Genomic DNA, 19,671 nt, shown 5'->3' on the forward strand with positions numbered 1-19,671 from the left:
ATTCCCTTGTCACTGCTGCCTTTTTCCAGCAAACATAGCTGCGAAGGGGTTAGAATTTCTGGTTGTGTGGCCTCAGTGTACTGAACGTCTCTGAGCGTCATTCACGTTTCTCATGTATCTCTGTATTACTTTTCTTATCACACTGAATGATGGGCTTCAGTTAGAGATTTCTGAGATCCCTTTCATTTTAGATAATCTAGAATTCCTTTGACCCACTGGAACAAATTTTCTTCTATTTTGGACCTCAGGTGCACAGCCTTGGGTTAGTCATAACCTTTGGTTCATGACTCACTCATCACCAGTCCTGCATATCCTGCTGGTTTTTTCTTTTATTTCTGTTCTCTCCCTCCCCTTCCCTGTATCTCTTTTTTTCTCTTCTTCCTAACTTTCTTCCTGTCCATCTATCAGTGTATTTATTTATATATAGTAAGTACCTGTTCATCTATACCCACAACAAAAGATAGAACTTTCATGATTAGCAAATATCTAATCTTCAGATTTCACCACCACCACCACTCTGCCATCTTCGCTACCTCCCTACTACCAGAAGTAATCATTACTTAACAAATTTAAAACATTTTTAATTGTGATAAAATACTCATAACATAACACTTGCTGCTTTACGCATGTTTAAGTGCACAACTCAGTAGTGTTCAGTCCATTCACATGGTTGTGAAACTGATCTCCAGAACTCTGTTCCTCTAGCAAAACTGAAACTTGGTACCAATTAAACAACTACACCCCATTCTTCCCTCTCTCCAGCCCTGAACAACCATCATTCCTATTTCCTTCTCCATGAACCTGACCACACGAGGTACCTCATCAAAGTGGGATCATACAGTAGTTGTCCCTTTGTGATTGGCTTATTTCACTTAGCATAATGCCCTCAAAGTTTATCCATGTTGTAGCACAGGTTAGAATTTCCTCCTTTTTGTGGCTGAATAATGTTCCATTGTATGGGTACACCACATTTTGTTTACCCACTCATCCATCCATGGACACATGGGTTACTTCCATGTTTTGGCTATTGTGAATACTGCCGGGATGAACATGGACGTACAAATACCTCTTTGAGACACTGTTTCCAGTTCTTTTGGATATATACCCAGAAATGAGACTACTGAATCATATGGTAATTCTATTTTTAATTTTTTTAGGAACTGCCATACTGTTTTCCATAGAGGCTGCCCCGTTTTATATTCCTACCAACAATGTGGGAGAGTTCCAATTTTCCACATCCTCACCAACACTTGCTAGTTTCTGTTGTTGTTTTTTTAATATTAGCCATCCTAATGGGTGTGAGGTGGTATCTCATGGTAGTTTCAATTTACATTTCTCTAATGATTATTGATGTTGAGCATCTTTTCAGATGCTTGTTGGCCATTTGTATATCTTTGGGAAAATGTCTACTCAAGTCTCCTGCCCATTTAAAAATTTTTTTTAATGTTTATTTTTGAGAAAGAGAGAGAGACAGATTGTGAGCTGGGGAGGGGCAGAGAGAAGAGGGAGACACAGAATCTGAAGCAGGCTCCAGGCTCCGAGCTGTCAGCACAGAGCCAGACATAGGGCTTGAACCCACGAACTGTGAGATCATGACCTGAGCCAAAGTTGGACACTCAACCAACTGAGCCACCCAGACGACCCCCCCTCCCCGCCAACTTTTGCCCATTTTTGAGTCAGGTTGTTTTGTTGTTGAATTATAGTAATTGCTATCTTGAATCCTATTTCTTCTTATTCCATCTTTGCTTATTAGATAGTTTTATTGCATAGACTCTAATTCACTTGTTTTGCCTACTATGTAATATGTCATTGTTTGATTCTACCACAGTTTAATTGTCCGCTTCTCCATTGATGAGCTTTTGGGCTCTTCCTAGGTTTCTGCTATGGCGAATAGGGCTGCGAGGAACATTTTTGTGCATGTACAAGAGTGTCTTGTGGGTATACATTTAGGAGCAGATTTGCTAAATCATAGTTGGTGAATGTTCAATTTTAGGAGGTAATGTAAAACGTTTTCCAAAGTGGTTATATCCTTAGCAGTGTATAAGGAATCTTTAACCTCTTTCAACACTTGATATGGTTAAACTTAGTAATTTTTGCTAATTGGGTGAGTATAAATTGGTATCTCATTATGGTCTTGGTTTGCATTTCCCAGATCACCAATATGTTTTTTAGCCACATATATTCCAGTGTCTCCTGCCTTTCTTTCTATTGGTTTGTTATTCTCTTATTTGCTTACAGAAGCTCTTTATATATGTTGTTGGTGGTAATCTTTTGTCAGGTGTGTACATACCCAGTATCTTCACCTAGGTCTTGTCTTGTCATGTACCTAAGAATTTTTTCCAAGTGAAGTTTATTAAGATATAACTTACATAGAATAAAATCCACCTGTGTTAGGTGTAGAGCCTAATGAATTTTGCAAACACATATAGTTATGTTACTAACACCCTAATCAAGATATAGAACCTCTCCATCATTCCACGAAGTTCTCATGTACCCCTTTTTGGTTAATCCTTTCCCCACTGACCCCAGTCCTTATTACATCCCTAGAGTTTGCATTTTCTAGATTATCTTATAAATGAAACATACAGTAGGTAGCCTTTGAGGACTGGCTTCTTTTACCTAACACATTGCATTTGAGATGCCTCTAACTTCTTATGTGTATCAGCAGATCATTTCTGTTTATCGATAAGTACCGCTCTGTTACATTATGTACCAAAAGTTGTTTATCCACTCCCCATTGACAGACATTTGGCTTGTGTCTATTTTCTTGCAATTATGAATAAATTTACTATAATTATCCACACATATATTTTTATATGGACATATATTTTTATTCCTCTTAGATAAATACCTAAGAGTGGGACTACTTGTTCATATATTAGCTGTGCAGTTAACTCTCTAAACAACCGCCAAACTATTTTCTAAAGTGATGTACCATTTTTTAATTCCCATCGCCCATGTATGCAAGTTCCGTTTGCCTCGCATCCTCACCAGGCCTTGGTATCATGAACCCTTTGGTTTATTGAGCTCTTCTGACAGGTATATAATGATATCTCATTGTGGTTTTAGTTTGCATTTCCCTATTGACTAAAGATGATGAGTATCTCTGTGTGTGTGGATTTGCCAAAAATACATCTTCTTTGGGGGAAGTGGTTTATTTGTTTCTTATTATTCAGCTGAGAATTCTCTGTATATTGTGTGACCAGCTCTTCATCAGATATGTGTTTTTTAAATATTTTCCCCCAAATTCGGTTTGTCCTTTATTCTGCTAGCAGCGTCTTTCCAATGGCCATGCAGGGTCACCTAGCGCCTCCTACTCATTCTCCCTGCTGACTCTGGGCAGCGTAGCTGTGGTGGCACATTTAATGCGGTGTTCTCCACTACCCCCAGTGATCACCTGGGGCACCTTCTGAAGATACTGATTTTCCATGTTGTTTACTGTTCTGTTCAGACTGGTCTAATTTTGCTGGATCTGTGGATGAGGGTGCTCACATTTATCTTGAACTTTCCAGAGCAAATGCCCATCTTCCTTACACTTAGAGAACCTCTTCTGGCTTCAGAACTCAGGTCCCGCGGTACTGAAATAACAGTGTCTGATTTTAGCTGGATTTGTTGTGCACCTTTGGCATGTGCGATCCCCTCACTGAGCCACGTTTTCAAGGAAAGTTAACAAATCTCTTTTCTTGGAAATGTCATTATTGAACACTCATGATGCTCAGCACTGGGCAGTTTATTTTGAGGAGAAATTACTTTTAAATACATCTGGGAAAGTGTTTAAGTTTTTAGAAAAATTGTCAAAATTCTGCAATCCATGCGAGCCCATAAGAGAATATGTTAAAAAAATTTTTTTCTGTCCAGTTTTAATTACTTTATGTGGTAGCAGGTTTTTCTTCCTAATTTGTTTTTGCATGACTAACATCACACTTAATCTGCCAAGAGAAAGAAATGAAGTATCAAAATTGGAAAGAAAGAGATGTTACGATTACTTACAGATGATATAATTACTTACAGAGAGTACAAAGAGAATCAACTGAAAACTATTTTTTTAAGTTTATTTATTTTGAGAGAGAGAGAGAATGAGAATGAGCAGGGGAGGGGCAGAGAGAGAGAATCACAAGAAGGCTCTGAAGTTGCCAGCATAGTGCTTGATGTGGGACTTGAACCCACAAACTGTGCGATCCTGACCAGAGCCAAAACCAAAAGTCGGATACTTAACTCACTGAGCCACCAAGGCCCAGTCAGCTGAAAGTTACTTTTAATTAAACTTTTTATTTTGAAACAATTGTAGATTCATTGGCACCTGTAGCAGATCATACAAATTGGTCCCTCACATACTTTGCTCAGCTTCCCCCAGTAGTTTGCAAAACTATAGCACCACCTAACATCTAGGATACTGACAATATATGGTCAAGATCAAAACCATTTCCATCACCGCAAGGATCCCTCCTATTGATATTTTAAAGCCACACCCACCGCCTCCCAACACAACCTACCTCGTACCTTAACCTTAACCACTAATCTGTTCTCTATTTCTATAATTTTTGTTATTTCCAGAAAGTTATATAAATGAAATCACAGTATTTAACTTTGGGGGATTGGCTTCTTTCATCCCGCATAATTATCTGGAGATTTATCTGAATTACCACACATATTAATAATTCTTCCCTTTTTGTTGCCATGTGGGATTCCACAGTGCTATACCGCAGTTTAGCCATTCGCCCAGAAGGATACCTGTGTTGTTTCCATTTAAGGGCTATAATGAATAAAACTGCTATAAGCATTGCTCTACAGGGTTTTGTGTGAACATAAAGTCTTTATTTCCTTGGGATAAATGCCCAGAAGTGAACTTGCTGAGTCATGTTTTAGTTTCAGGTTTAATTTCTTAACAAATTGCCAAACTGTATTGTAACTTGGATGTACCATTTTACATTTCCACCTGCAATGTATGAGTGATCTAGTATTTCCACATCTTACCAGTATTTGGTTTTGTGCTTTTTATTTAATTTTAGTCAGTCTGATAGGCCTGTAATGATGGCTCATTCCCCACCGCCCCTTTTCTTTGATTTTTCCATTTGCATTCCTCTAATGGCTAGTGATGTTGAACTACTTTGCAAGTGCTTATTTGCCATTGGAGTATCTACTTCAGTGAAAAATCTTTTGGCCATGTTCCAACTGGAATGTTTGCATCTCTGCTGCTGAGTTTTGGAAATTCTTCATATATTCTAGAACTAGTTCTTTGTCATATGTGTGATTTCTCCCACTCTTCATCCTCTTTTGCAGGGCACAGTTTTTAATTTTGGTGAAGTCCTGTGTATCAGCTTTTTTGTTTTGTGGATCATGCTTCTGGCATCAAACCTAAGAACTATTTGTCTACCTCAAAGATTTTCACCTGCTTTAACTCTACAAGTTTTATAGGTTTACATTTTACATCTAACTCCACCATCTGTTTTGAGTCCATTTTGTATAAGGACTTGGGTTGAGATTCTTTTTTTTTTTCTTTTTTTTTCCTTTTTCTTTTTTTTTGTCCTATGCATGTCCAGTTATTCCAGCACCATTTGTTGAGAAGGCTATCTTTTCCTCCATCACCCCATTGCTTTCTCATCTTTGGCAAACCAGTTGAGCATATTTGTGTAGGTTTACTTCTGGGTTCTCTATTTTCGTCCATTGATCCACATGGCTGTTCCTTTACCACTAGAGCTATATGATGAGTCTTCCAGTTGGGTGGATGGGTCCCTCCCATGTGTTTCTTCTTTTTCAAGATTGTGTTAGGTATTCTAGTTCCTTTGTATTTCCATATATATTTTATAACAATCTGTCAATATCTACCAAAAATCCTGCTGGGATTTTGATAGAGATGTTTTGAGCCAGTATATCAATTTGCAGAGAATTTACATCTTTATTGTGTTGAATCTTCCAATCCATGAGCATGAGGTCATGTCTCTCTATTTAGATTTTGATTTTTTTCATAGGTATAGCATCGTTTCCTTCATACAAATACTGTACATGTTTTGTTCATTTTATACCTAAGTAGTTCATTTTTTGAGGGGTTGTAAATGGTATTGTATTTTTTATTTTTCTATGTGTTCATCAGTTGTATGTAGAATACAGTTGGTTTTTGAAATGCTTATCTTATATCCTAAAATCTTGATGATTCCATTTGTTAGTTCCAAGTGGGTTTTTTTGTTCTGTTCTTTGTTTTTTATAAATTCCTTAAGAGTTTTCTACATAGACCATTGTATTGTCTGCACATAGAAATAGTGTTATTTCTTTCTTTTTGTCCTGTATGGCCTTGACCTCCTTTTCTTGCTTTATTCCACTTGCTAGACCTTCTTCAGGTGCTATGTTGAACATGATTGGTAAAAGTGGACATCTCTGCTTTGTCTCCAGTGTTAGGGGAAAAGCATTCAGTCTTTCACCAATAAGTACAATGTTAGCTGTGGATGTTCTGTAGATCTTTAAAAATCAAGTTGAGGAATTTTCTCTTAATTTTTTTTTCTGACAGTTTTTTTTTTTTTTGAATTGTGATGGGTAGTGAATTTTGTCAAATGCTTTTCCTGCATAGATTGATAGGATCATGTGATTTTTTTTTCTTCCTTAAACTTGTTAATATGGTGCATTACTTTGACTTATTTTAGAATATTAAACCAGGCTTACATCCCTGGAATGAACTACTTAGTCATACTATACAATTCTTTATATATATTGCTGAATTTTATTTTCTAATATTTTTTCAATTTTTAAAATATTTATTTATTTTAAGAGAGGGACAAACAGAGCACAAATGGGGAAGAGGCAGAGAGGGAGAGACAGAATCTGAAGCAGGCTCCAGGCTCTGAGCCTTCAGCACAGAGCCTTATGTGGGGCTTGAACTCACAAGCTGTGAGATCATGACCTGAGCCCAAGTCAGACACTCAACCAACTGAGCCACCCAGGCACCCCTATCTGCTAATATTTTCAAAGGATTTTTGTACCTATATTTGTGAGAGGTATTATTTATCTTTAATTTTTTTTTCCTGTCTTTGTCTGATTTTGGTGTCAGAGTAACATGACTTCATAAAGTGAATTGGGAAGTGTTCTTTCCTATAGTATGGAAGAGATTTTCTAAAATTGGTGTTGACTCTTCTTTAAAAGTTTCTTAGAATTCTTCAGTGAAGCAGTCTAAGCCTGAAAATTTCTTTTTTGGGAGTTTTTAAATTCAATTTCTTTAATAACTAAAAAGCCACTTGAATGATCTGTTACATGTTGGGAGTTGTAATTGGTTGCATTTTAAAGGAATTGGTCCCTTTCTTCTGTTTTTAAATTTATGTGTGTATAGTTGTTCAAGTGTTTTCTTATTATCTTTTTGATGTTTGGAAGGTCTTTAATGACATCTTCTTTTTCACTTCTGATTTGGCAATTGTTTCGCCTTTTTTTCTTCTTCAGTTTTGTTAGAGGTTTGTCAATTGTATTGATCTTTTCAAAGATTAAAAAAAAAAAGAACCAGCCCATGTCATTGATTTTCTATATTGGTTTTGCTTTCTAGTTCATTGATTTCTGCTTTTTCTTCCTTCCTTCCTTCCTCTTGCTTTGGGTTTATTTGGTCCTCTTTGTACTTTCTTAATGTGGGACCTCATATTATTGATTTGAGACTTTTCTTCTTCTCTAATGTCTATATTTAGTGCACAAATAAGGTCAGGATAAAAATAATGATGTGAACAATTTCAAGCTCCTCTTACAGATAAAGAGATACTTTTCCTAGTAAGCAAAACGTTCCTTCAAACTGATAAGAATACACTACCTAGTAGAGAAATGGGCAAAGAATAGAAACAATTAAAGAAAAGGAAGGGCATCTGGGTGGCTCAGTCAGTTAAGCATCTGACTCTTGGCTTTGGCTCAGGTCATGACCTCACAGTTAATGGGTTCGAGCCCTGTGTCAGGCTCTGTGCTGATGGTGTGGAGCCTGCTTGGGATTCGTCTCCCTCTCTCTCTCTGCCCCAACCCCCCACCCCCAAATAAATAAACATTAAAAAAATAAAAATAAAGAAAAGGAAAATCCTCAACTTCACTCATCTTAGAGAACCACAAAACAATGCCAATTTCAGTGCATTAGATTGTCAGACCAAAGAAAAGAAAAGGCAGTAATATGCCATATTGGAGAAGTGGGAAACAGAAACTCAAATGTTGCTGGTGGGAGTATTTGTCTCAGCCTTCATGGAGAGCAGTTTGGCCACATTCCCTTTGACCCAGAAATTCTGCATCCAAGAACTTATCCCCAAAATATTCTTGCAAGTGTGAGAAATCACATATATCCAAGGATATGTATTGCAGCAATTTTTCACATCCAACGATCACAAACATCTTAAGTGTCTAAGAGTAGCGGATTGAGCAAATAATTAGGATGTGTTCATACAATAGAACACTATGCCACTGCTTAAAGCAGTTTAACTAAGCTAATACAGAAAGATATCTAAGATGTTTTAACTGAGAAAAGCCACGAAGGTGAAAAATATGTATAGTATGTTGTAATTAAAAAAAAAAAAAACAATGTATATCTATGCATACACCACCAGCCTCTGGAGGGATTCCTAAGAGACTGTAACAATGGCTGACCAGGGAGAGGGGCTGAGTAGAACTGGGAGGCTGGGGGTTGGGGTTCGGAGGTGAATTTACTTACATAAACTCATATATTTATATATACTTTATTATATATGCATTTGTACCTTTGAGTTTCATATCATGTGAAGGGATTACATGTTCAAAAAAAGTAAAATAATTCTTGAAATGCTTAGCTTAGGGGCGCCTGGGTGGCTCATTTGATTTAGCATCCTACTCTTGGTTTCAGCTCAGATCATGATCAGAAATAGAGACAGAGACAGAATAAGTCTTAATTCCTGTGCACAGACTAAATATCCAGGGGGAGAAGGGGCATGAACCGAGACTCAGGAAAATTTCGAGTTCGTATGTCTTCAGAAAAACACACTTACCCAATTATAGAATTCCAACACAAGGAAGTGTTGGAGATTCCACAGACCCACCTTTATTTTGTGGCCAGGGCAAGACAATCTGAGAATAAACCTTTGCTAAGAAGAAATCTATAAACACTCCCCAGGCAGACATTACGATAAGAAACCAAGAGATTACAGTTTGCGAGCTGGTGAGCAACCCCAGCTAGTCCTTCTGGTCATCAGTCTGACATACCCTGCCCTTCTCCTAGTCTCTGGGAAATACATTCCACTGCCCGCTTTGGCCCCTGTAATACAAGCCTCAGTCAGATGAACCCAGCAGGTGTCTGGCCTTCTGGAATCTGGAGGCGGTGCCTCAGGTGCCCAGCAACCCGGGAGTGGTCCCCACCCATCTGTGGCTGAAAGCTGCTCCCCTCACAGCCTGAGGGATATCAAGTGTCTCTATAGATCACGGTCCCTCCCCAGAGCATCAGGTGTCCTTCCTGGAAACTTCCTACCCCTGGGTCAGGTGGAAAGTCTTCGCCATGGATTCCAAGTCTCCCTTCTCACTTAACCCTGAAGTCCTGTGAGCAGTGAGGATCAAAACCCTGCTGGTGACTGTAACCCCCTTGTCTCTAAGGCTGTCTGTCTTTCTATCCGTGCATCTCTCTTTACAGCTCTCATTTGGTACTTGCAGCAATATCATAGGACCGATCTGATCCCTAATTTTCAAATAACAGTAAAATATTGGTACAAGGATTTGGTTTTCAAGTGCTTTCCTATGCATTAGGTCATTGTAGCCCTGCAGTGCCCCCGTGTAGGCAAGGGGAGTGTTATCAACCCAGATATACAGATGGGGACATTAAAGAGGCCGCTGTGGGATGGTGGGCCTTTGGGATAAGAACGTGTGGGTTTGGATAGAGACTCAATGGGTTTATTATACCTACTTCCTCCAGTGTAAAATGGGGATAATAATGTCTGCATCCTTTGTGATCAGACTGGATTGTTGTTAGGATTAAATGACTGTGGTTCATAAGGTTTCAAGAATTAGCATTCTAATGATTTCTTGTTTCTCAATCTGTTCTAACATTTAAAATTTATTTTTATATTGGGGTGCCTGGGTGGCTCAGTCAGTTAAGCTTCTGACTTTGGCTCAGGTCGTGATCTCACAGTTCGTGGGTCCAAGCCTCACATCAGACTCTGTGCTGACAGCTCAAAGCCTGGAACCTATTTCAGGTTCTGTGTCTCCCTCTCTCTCCACCCATCCCCCATGTACATTCTGTTTCTCGCTCTCTCTTTCTCTCAAAAATAAATAAAAAACAGTTTTTAATTGAAAAAAATTATTTTTAGTTTGAAAATGTTTTGCAAAGGAGAGAGAATAACATAATGCACCCGATGTACCCCTGATTGTCTGCAGTAGCCATCAGTACAAGGCCAATCTTGTCTCAGCTACACCCCTGTCCACCCCTTCTTCTTTTGCTTTATTGACCTGTTTTCAAAATAATGAAGTATTTCCCTAACATCCTCAAAATGGGTTGTTTGGAGTTTTAGAAGTTATTCTTAGGGCGTTCATACCATATTTGGTATGTTTCACTCTATTGAAGTTATGATCCTTATTGATACTCAGCTTGACTAAGGAAACCTTGTTCTAGTTGGCTTTTGAGTCCTTTTTGGCGTGACTCTTGCAGCCTCTGACACTGCATTTGCTTTTTTGGTGTGATGAGATGGTCTGGGCTCACCTTGTACATTTATTGCCTCAGATGTTTCTCCAAAGAAGCCTGACTTTTTTGTGGGTGGATAGTATTTAGAGTTCATAAACAGATCACCAAGGGTGCTCAATCCTACTGGGATAATTCTTATTTCTACGATCTATACTATTACGGTGAACAGGGCTACGGAGTGTGTGCGTGTGTGTGTGTGCACATGTGTGTAGATAAGACATATGAAGTTCATATTGATATCCCAGTTCACTGTCAGGGCTGCAGACTTTTTACCTGATCTCTCAATCTTACATCTGTATCACTCTTCAAGAAGAAAACCTTTTTTCACAGCAATATCAGTATTATTATTCATTTGACCTATACCACGATATGTTACAAAAGTCTCTGAATAACAATACCATCAGTAATATGATTATTGAAGATGGTTTAGGGCTGGGATGCACAGGAAAGAGGCAGTTCTTTTTATTCTTGCTACGTCCTTCCAAGGACGTATGGTGGAATTACTGTGTTTTAGTTTCTGGGTGTGCAGTGCCAACCAGCTGGACACATAAACTCGCCTGTGGATTTGATTTTAATTTTAGGCATTTCTTTTCGAAATAGTAATTGTGCTTTTATAAGTATGTCAGATATTTATGTGTTCCAAAAAGTAAATCCACAGACCAAGAACTATTCAAAAATTTTTTAATGTTTATTTATTTTTGAGAGAGAGAAAGATACACAGAGTGTGACTGGGGGAGGGGCAGAGAGGAGGGGAGACACAGAACTGGAAGCAGGCTCCAGGCTCTGGACTGTCAGCACAGAGCCGACGCGGGGCTCGAACCCGCAAACCATGAGATCATGACCTGAGCCGAAGTTGGACGCTCAACCAACTGAGCCACCCAGGCACCCCAAATGAGGTCTACTCAAAGCCCAGCTTCTGTCCTGTCCCATCCACCTCAATCCCCCTCACCCCGTAGGTCTTTCAGTTTTTATTTTATGCTTTATCCTTTTATCATCTTTTTAAAAAATAAGTAAATACATATTTATCTGTGCACTCCTCTCCCTTTCTTGAATAAATTCTTGAATAAATTATACCATATTAAACATACTTTTTCCTATCATGTTTTTTTTTTTTCACTTGTCAGTAGAGATCACAGCATAGGTATATAGGATATATATTTTTAATTTTTTTAATGTTTGTCTATTTTTGAGAGAGAGACAGACAGAGCACAAGTGGGGAAAAGGCAGAGAGAGACACACACAGAAACTGAAGCAGGCTCCAGGCTTGGAGCTGTCAGCATAGAGCCCGACATGGGGCTCGAACCACAAACTATGAAATGATGACCTGAGCCGAAGTCGGATGCTTAACCAACTGAGCCACCCAGGTGCCCCTAGGATATATTTCAAATAGATTTCTAGAACTGAGATTGCAGGTCAACAAGTGAGTGAGTGCATGCGTAGTTTGATAGATGTTGCCACATTCCCCTCTACAAAGGTGGATTTTATCGTTTCCTGCAGACACATTTTAATGTTAAAGAAAATGATTAAGTGAGATATGTTACTTGCACCGAGAAAGGTTAAACTGCTGCTCAAAAAGACTGGCACTGGGCTTGAACCTGCAAATTCTAACTAATGGCCTAGTGGTCTGACTCACTCTACAGTACCTTCTCCCCATTTTACAGATGAAGAAAATGAGGCACATGCAGGGAAATGATCCACGCTGTGTCATAACAAACTGGAACTTCAAATGCATGTCCTCTGACCCTAAAATTAGCTCTGCTCTCAGTATGTTATAGATTTATTTATGGTGGGCTCAGTTTCATTACCTGCAAGTAGGGAAGAAAAATGTAATAGTTCTCCTACATTAAGACAATTAATGAGATAATTATGGGTAAATTCCCCCATGGGTACAGGAGAAACTCTCCAAGATACAGCTTAACAATGGAGAATCTGCAATTAGATCTCCATGTCAGGGTGCTAATAATGATCTTAGGAATGAGAGAGACCACCAAAATCTGACACGTTTAGGCACCTTGTAGAATGGCTGTCATTTCTTGCACAGCGCCTTGAATTTCTTTAAACAACGATGTCATTATGCTGTGCAAAACTTTCCAAATGGGTGTGGACAAAGACATGATTTCCCAGTGAATGAACAAGCTGCAAACCCCAGAGCCTTTTCTCTCTCTTTCCTAGAGTGACCCTGGGGCTCTTCTTTGTGCTTGCTTTGTGACAGGTTGATTGACTTATGTGCAGTTTGGGACCCTGGAGTGTTCCTTCCTGCTGCAGGCTGGAAGAGAGCCTCTGGTTTTGCAAGAAGGAGGCTGAATGAGGCAGAGACGGTGAGTGTGGTGAGCGCTTGAGCTGGTGCTCAGGACGGCGGTGGGGCTGGGGAGAGATTCTTGCCTCCTGCCCCTTCTCTGATGAGCCAAGTTTCTTTGGCCCCCAGAGCCTTGTCAAAGGACATCTCCTTCCTTCTCCCTGGAGTTGGCCACAGAGCCAGACCTCTAGACTCTCCTTTGCAAGGAGGCTGGCGCTGAGGAAGCGTTGACGCCTCTTCTTCAGCAGATGCAGTCAGTGGCATCTGCTAATGTCTTGTCATTGTCCCAACTGTCCCCCTGAAGTGAAAAATTGGGAAAGAGCTTTGTGACCTCCAACCCCCCTCCTTAGCCTGGCCTCCACAACCTGGGAGCCTCCTGAGTGACAGCCTCAGCATATGGGGGGCAGTCCGGGAACCCCTCCTCTGGGCGGGGAGCTGGGCCCTGGCAGATGGACCGCTGTCCACAGTGCAGTAAGCCAGCCCGAGGCCGACATCACCAGCGCAGACCCTGTGTGCACGGCCTGCAGTGTTCCGCTCTCGGCTAGACTCTCCTGCTGCCCCGCTGCTCCTGGTGGCGGGGAAAATGCGGGAAGAGAAGGCTACAATTTTAACTGAGGAGTTACTGGTGACAGATCACAAGCTACCAGCCCGGAGGCTGGAACAGAGGAAGGGTTCCTTATTCTTGGCTTTGGATGCCTCTGCTTCATGGCATTTTGTCTTCCTCTCTCCAGCCCTCTTTCCAGATGTCTCTGTTCTCCCAGGAGTTGGAGATGGGGCTGGGGTGGAAGGGGGTACAGGGGGGCGATGTGGAGAGGGGGTCACAAGGTGGGAGCAGAGCTAGTGACACAAATTTTAGATCTGGACACAATCCAACTCCAATTGCTTAGTGACTCTAGGGGCATCTCTGACTGCCCTAGGCATGAGCGTCCTGGTTTATACAATGGAGACAATCATGAGCGTCTTGGAAAGATTAAAGATGAAGTGTATAAAGAGCCCTATGCAGTGCCTGGCACGCAGCAGGTGTTCAGTAAATGCAAGTTGCTATTATTTATCCTGTCAGCAGAGCTCAGATATGCTTCTCTGACCACAGCAGTTTCGGTGTGGGCCTTTGGAGGGCTACAACTTACTTCACACACTGTCAGGTTTCAGGGACCGCTTGGGGAATACAGCTGACCGCAGGGCTTTTCAATGAATCATTGTTACTAAGTATTGAACTTGAACCTGCTGCCCGACATTGGGGGTGGCGGATGTGCCATTCTTTTGTTTCACTGTATTTGGAGGACTCTGGTTACAAAAGTGGGATAGACCAGGCTATTTTCACATAAAGATACGTGAACACCATGGGATTAGACTCCCAGGTTTGCGCCAGAATCCAGAGGTCATCAGCTTTGTGTTACCATGGCCCCTCTCTGCATGCACCCTCCCCCCCTGTGCCCGCCAAAGGCCCCCTCCACCCTCCCTGCCTCCCAGACCCCCGCCTGAGGAGCCCCTCCCTTGTCAGATGATCACAACCTCACAGGCCAACAGCACACCTGGCCGGCAGCCGCAGCCTCGCCCTGGGCGTGCTGCCTGATGCGGAGCAAACGTGTGCTAGCTCGCACCTCGGAACCCTTCCAATCTGATCAGCAATCCCGAATACTGGTTCCAAGCTTTATTTTTATCGTCCGTCCGTTTCGTTATGTCATTTGACTTTCGTGACCGTTCTGTGCTGCGCGCAAGGCTGGTGTCTTTGTGCCTTTTGGTTGGTGAGTAAACCAAGGCTCAAGAAGTTATTTCTCCAAGGTCCACAGAGTTTATTAGCAACCGAGCCTATTCTAGGATTTAGTTGCCCTGAATTATGGGCTGTTTCTGGCCGTGACCCCGCACTGCCGCCTCCAGTCTGAGGCACCTGCACATTGCAGGGATCAAAGGGTCAAAGGATTTTCAGACGCACAGAGAAACCTTTAAGTAAAAAGTAAGAAAAGAGTGCAGAGAATACATGTGAGCAGGCGCATATGGCTATTGAGGGAACAATAAGTTCTGAGAGAAGGGGCGCTGATCCAGCTTTTTTAGAGGGTGCCAGTAATCATCATGATGCTGATCAGCATTCTGAGTCCTCCCCATGTGCACTGGACACTGCGTTCTGTACTTGATGTGCACTCTGTACTTGACGTGCATTTCCCATTTAATCCTCACAACTAATTTATGAAATAGGGCCCGTTATCATTTGCATTTTACTAGTGACAGAAATACAGGAAGTTTAAGGCCTTCTCCCAAAGCTCCACATCTAAAAAAGTGCCAGCACTTGACTTTGAATCCGGGCAGTCCAGCCGTGATATATCCCACACACTGTTCCAAGTCTTCCTGGAAACCCTGGGTAGCCTTTCCTCAGCTGCCTCCAGCCAGGTGCCAGGTGGGAATCTGACTGCAGAAGCCTCAGGGGGCGATTCCTCATTTTCTGGGTCCTCCTTCCCTCTGGCTCATCCCCTTCTGTCCTGAGGCCATGGCCATCTGGAGCTGCCCCAGGCATCTGTTCTCAGCTCACTCTGCCCTCCCCACGAGAGGCACCTTCCCCACTCAAACTGCTCTCTCCCCTCCCCCCTCCCCCATCCCCACGTTCCAGCTCCTGGTCCCTACCAGGCACTCGGAGTGGACACCTGCCCTCTGACGCAAGACAGAGAAACCTCTCTGTTCTCCAGGCCTTCGGTTTCTCAAATGGATCCATTCAGTTAACTGCACTCACACTTTTAAGCCCTTCTGCCTGTTATGGAGAAGCCGAGCCTCTTCTCTCCAGAAACATGACAGCAGGCCACCTCGGACAACATGGGCTCAGGACCCGACGTGCGGTGACAGAGAGGGGCCATGGAGCTCCATTAGGAACCGTTTCGCTGGAAGACCAGTTCTAGGCCCCCGAGGCAGTGCAGGTGCTTAGCCACCATCTCCTGGGGGCGCTGAGACCCACAGGCTAAGTGAGGGGACATGGTAGCAGCAGTGAGTAGGGGAAAGCTCTTCCCCTGTTAGCTGTCTACTTTGCTTCTGCTGAAACGATACCTTCTCTTCTCCATTCCTCAGCCTTTTCTGCTGCCCCGCTACACCCACCCTTTCAGCAGGTGCTGGGCTGCTAAGTTTGAGACAGCAAGTCACCTCTCAGCTGCTTCTTTTTTTTTTTTTAGAAGGAGGGATTCAGTTTATTTTTTTTATGTTTATTATTTATTTTTGAGAGACAGAGAGAGACAGCGTGAGTGGGGGAGGGTCAGAGAGAGAGGGAGACACAGAATCTGAAGCAGGCTCCAGGCTCTGAGCCGTTATCACAGAGCCCGATGTGAGGCTCGAACCCACGAACCGTGAGATCATGACCTGAGCCTAAGCCAGACGCTTAACTGACTGAGCCACCCAGGTGCCCCTGAGTTTCTAGTTCTAAGAAGAGGACCACATCTGTAGCGAAGGGAGCCCCTTCTACAAGCTGATGTAGACGCTTGTCAGGGCATAAGACGCAAAGCTTTCCTCTGCACCGCTGGAGCCAAACTTTGGTGTCAGCACTGTAGATGCCAGCACTTTGCACCAGACTCGCAGACACATGGCACATCTTCCAACGCAGCAGCCTTCCCTGTCGGTGCCACCTCCCCTCCTCCAGGCTCCTGTACGTTCACACCCCCAGCCTGCAGGAGTCTGCCGGATGGCAGTTGGATCCAGACTGATGTCTGTCGAGGATGTAAATGGAGGGGGCTGGAGGGAGCTGGGAGGAGGGGGGAGACAGATGCCACTCCCTTCTCCTGCTGTCTTAGTCCTTCCCTCCCGGTGCCCCTTTATCAGCCCAACGGGAATTTTAAAAATGAAGCTGGGTATGTGCTATCCTTGGAATATCAGCTGCTACACCAATACGGATAACAGGATGGAAGTTTCCTTCTTAGAACAGACACGGCTCCCTCGCTGGGGCTGACTCTAGCCAGGTGCAGTTGACATCATAGGCCATGGGCATGGATGGATGAAGCCGATATGAATAAGGGGTAGGAGTCTCCAGCAGCGTGGAGGGCTTGGGGTAAGGAGACCCTGGCAGGGGCAGGAAAGAAAGGAGCCCAGGGCTGCTTTGGCCAGTCTGGGATCTTGCAGGGACCTCCTTTTCTCTCCGGTCTGAAGCAGACAACTACTGTGCAGCTCACCATATGTTGGCTTTAAGAGTGAATAATTCCTTGGCTGCAGAGCCAAGGTTAGCTGCACAGGCATCGTGCATTTCATGCATCTACAAGGTAGACTTCTGTATTCACAACCCCAGCTTGTCCAAAGTCATGTAACAACGCATTACATCAGCCCTAATTTGGGAAAAAGGAGAAAGGACCAGTGATTTTTGAATGCCAAGTTTGTGCCAGGTCTTGGTTTAGATGCTAGACATATACTTTAGCCCATTAACTGATTTAAAATGAATTAACTTGAAACAGTTCATTTAATTAATAATCATCTAGGGGAGCCTGGGTGGCTCAGTTGATTGAGCGACTGACTTTGGCTCAGTTCATGATCTCATGGTCCGCGGGTTCGAATCCTTCAGATTCTGTGTCTCCCTGTCTCTGCCCCTTCCCTGCTCTCACTCTATCTCTCCCTCTCTAAAAAATGACCAAACATTAAAAAAATTGAAAAAGAAATAATCATTGAAACAACCTTTTAGTAAGTGTCTTCACCCCACTTTTTTTTTATGTTTATTCATTTTTTAAGAGACAGAGACCGAGCCACCCAGGTGGCCTTTCATCCCACTTTTAAAGACAAGAAATATGCAGCAGGGGTGCCTGGGTGGCTCACTCAGTCAGTTAAGCCTCTGACTTCGACTCAGGTCATGATCTCACATTCATGGGTTTGAGCCCTGCATCGGGCTCTGTGCTGACAGCTCAGAGCCTGGAGCCTGCTTCAGAGTCTGTATCTCCCTCTCTCTCTGCCCCTCCCTGCTCATGCTCTGTCTCTGTCTCAAAAATAAATATTAACATTAAAAAATTTTTTTAATTAAAAAAAATATGCAGCAGAGGACACCTGGGTGGCTCAGCCTGAAGTTAAGAGTCCAACTCTGGGTTTTAGCTCAGGTCTTGATCTCATGGATCATGGGATTGAGCCCCACGTCGGGCTTCTGTGCTTATAGAAAGGAACCTGCTTGGGATTCTCTCTCTCCATCTCTCTCTCCCCTGCTCATGCACACACAAACATACACACACATTCTCTTGCTCACTGTCTCTGTCTCTCTCTCTCAGAATAAATAAATTAACTTAAAAAAGATCACGCAGCATGAGGACAACCGAGGTGGCACTGAAGCCCAGGTATGTGGCTCCAAGTCCATGCCCTTTCTACATGCCAGAGGCATGATACATCATGTTCTCTTAAAGGCACATGTCTGAATCCTTGTCTAGTGTGTGTCCCCTAGTCTGCCAGTTTCCTAGCTAGTTCACTGTTCACCTCTATTGACTGAGCCCAGCCCTGTTCTGTTGTGAGCTGGTGCTTATTCCTGTGAAGGATACAGGAAAGAGCTAGAAAGCCCCTGCGCTGGCCCTCAGAAAGCTCATAGTCTGAGTAAGCGGCTGAAGGTCTTCTCTCTTTCCTGCATCCCAAGCAAGCTTCTCCTATAATCTTGTCCCTCTTGACTTCCTGCTTGAGTTCAGTCTGTGGTTTTCAAATGGCTTCAGACCCTTGGTCTGTTGAAACCAGACTTTGAATCCCACAAATAGAGGGCAGAGTAAGCAGCTTAACATGACTGGCGTGGTGAGCAGATGGGTCCAGATGGTAGGTCCTCTATGGACAGTGGCCTGAACTTCACATGGAACACCCCACTCAAGGAACCTGGGAGCCCACTTGTCAGTGCCTGGAGTAGGAAGCTGCATTTGAAAGAAAGATGGCTGCCACTTTGCACAGAGCTTCTGAGAGGGATGGGGTTTCCTACCTGTTCTCTCTGCAACATTCCCTCTGTGCAGCGCTTTGTAATTTTCTATGGAGTTAGGAACAAAACCGTGACTCCCTGAAGGTGGCATACGAAAACTTAGCCCTCTGTCTTTTGTTTTAAATCAATATCCAGTAATCCCCAAGCTGAATTCTTCCTTAAATTTTCACCTGACAAATGTTACAATTTTCTTCATAAATCTCATAAATTTTGACAAACATTTGTTTGATCCCATTAAGAAACTTAGTTCAGGAGCCCTTGGGTGGCTCAGTGGGGTGCATGTCCGACTTCAGCTCAGGTCATGATCTCACATCTTGTGGGTTTGAGCCCCACATTGGGCTCTGCGCTGACAGCCTGGAGCCTGCTTCAGATTCTGTGTCTCCCTCTCTCTCTGCCCTTCCCCACTCATGATTTCTCTCTCTCTCTCTCTCAAAAATAATAAGTAAAAAAAAAAATTTTTAAAGAAACTTAGTTCATTAAATCCCTTTGAACATTTGAAATTATGTTTGTCAATTTTATCATTAACTTTTCTTTTCGAAATATCACAGTTTTGTAACAGAGCTTTCCCGGTCCTTATGTAATTCTTTTTCTTTATTTTTTAAATATTTTCTTTTCTTTTTTTAATGTTTGTTTATTTTTGAGAGAGAGAGCATGAGCAGGGGAAGGGGATGGGGGACAGAGGATCCAAAGCAGGCTCTGTGCTGACAGCAGAGAGGCCACACAAAGGGCTCGAACTTACAAAGCATGAGATCATGGCCTGAGCCAAAGTCAGATAGATGCTCGACTGACTGAGCCATCCAGGCGCCCCTATAATTCTTTTCTCTTACTGATAGTTTAAATAAC

General features: G+C 42.6%; 1 protein-coding gene across 18 annotated transcripts in view; it reads left to right on the forward strand.

Annotated features, from left to right (window-relative positions):
• The window catches only part of NFASC (neurofascin), a 181,820-nt gene that overhangs the window by 71,003 nt on the left and 91,146 nt on the right, over positions 1-19,671 (forward strand). For all 18 annotated transcript variants that reach the window (XM_029935553.1, XM_029935559.1, XM_029935558.1 and 15 more), the window contains exon 2: positions 12,855-12,960. In XM_029935553.1, the coding sequence (XP_029791413.1) occupies positions 12,855-12,960 (106 nt within the window). The remainder of the gene's footprint in view (positions 1-12,854; positions 12,961-19,671) is intronic.

Source organism: Suricata suricatta, chromosome 3, assembly GCF_006229205.1.
Source record: "Suricata suricatta isolate VVHF042 chromosome 3, meerkat_22Aug2017_6uvM2_HiC, whole genome shotgun sequence".
NCBI classification, from domain to species: Eukaryota; Metazoa; Chordata; class Mammalia; order Carnivora; family Herpestidae; genus Suricata; species Suricata suricatta.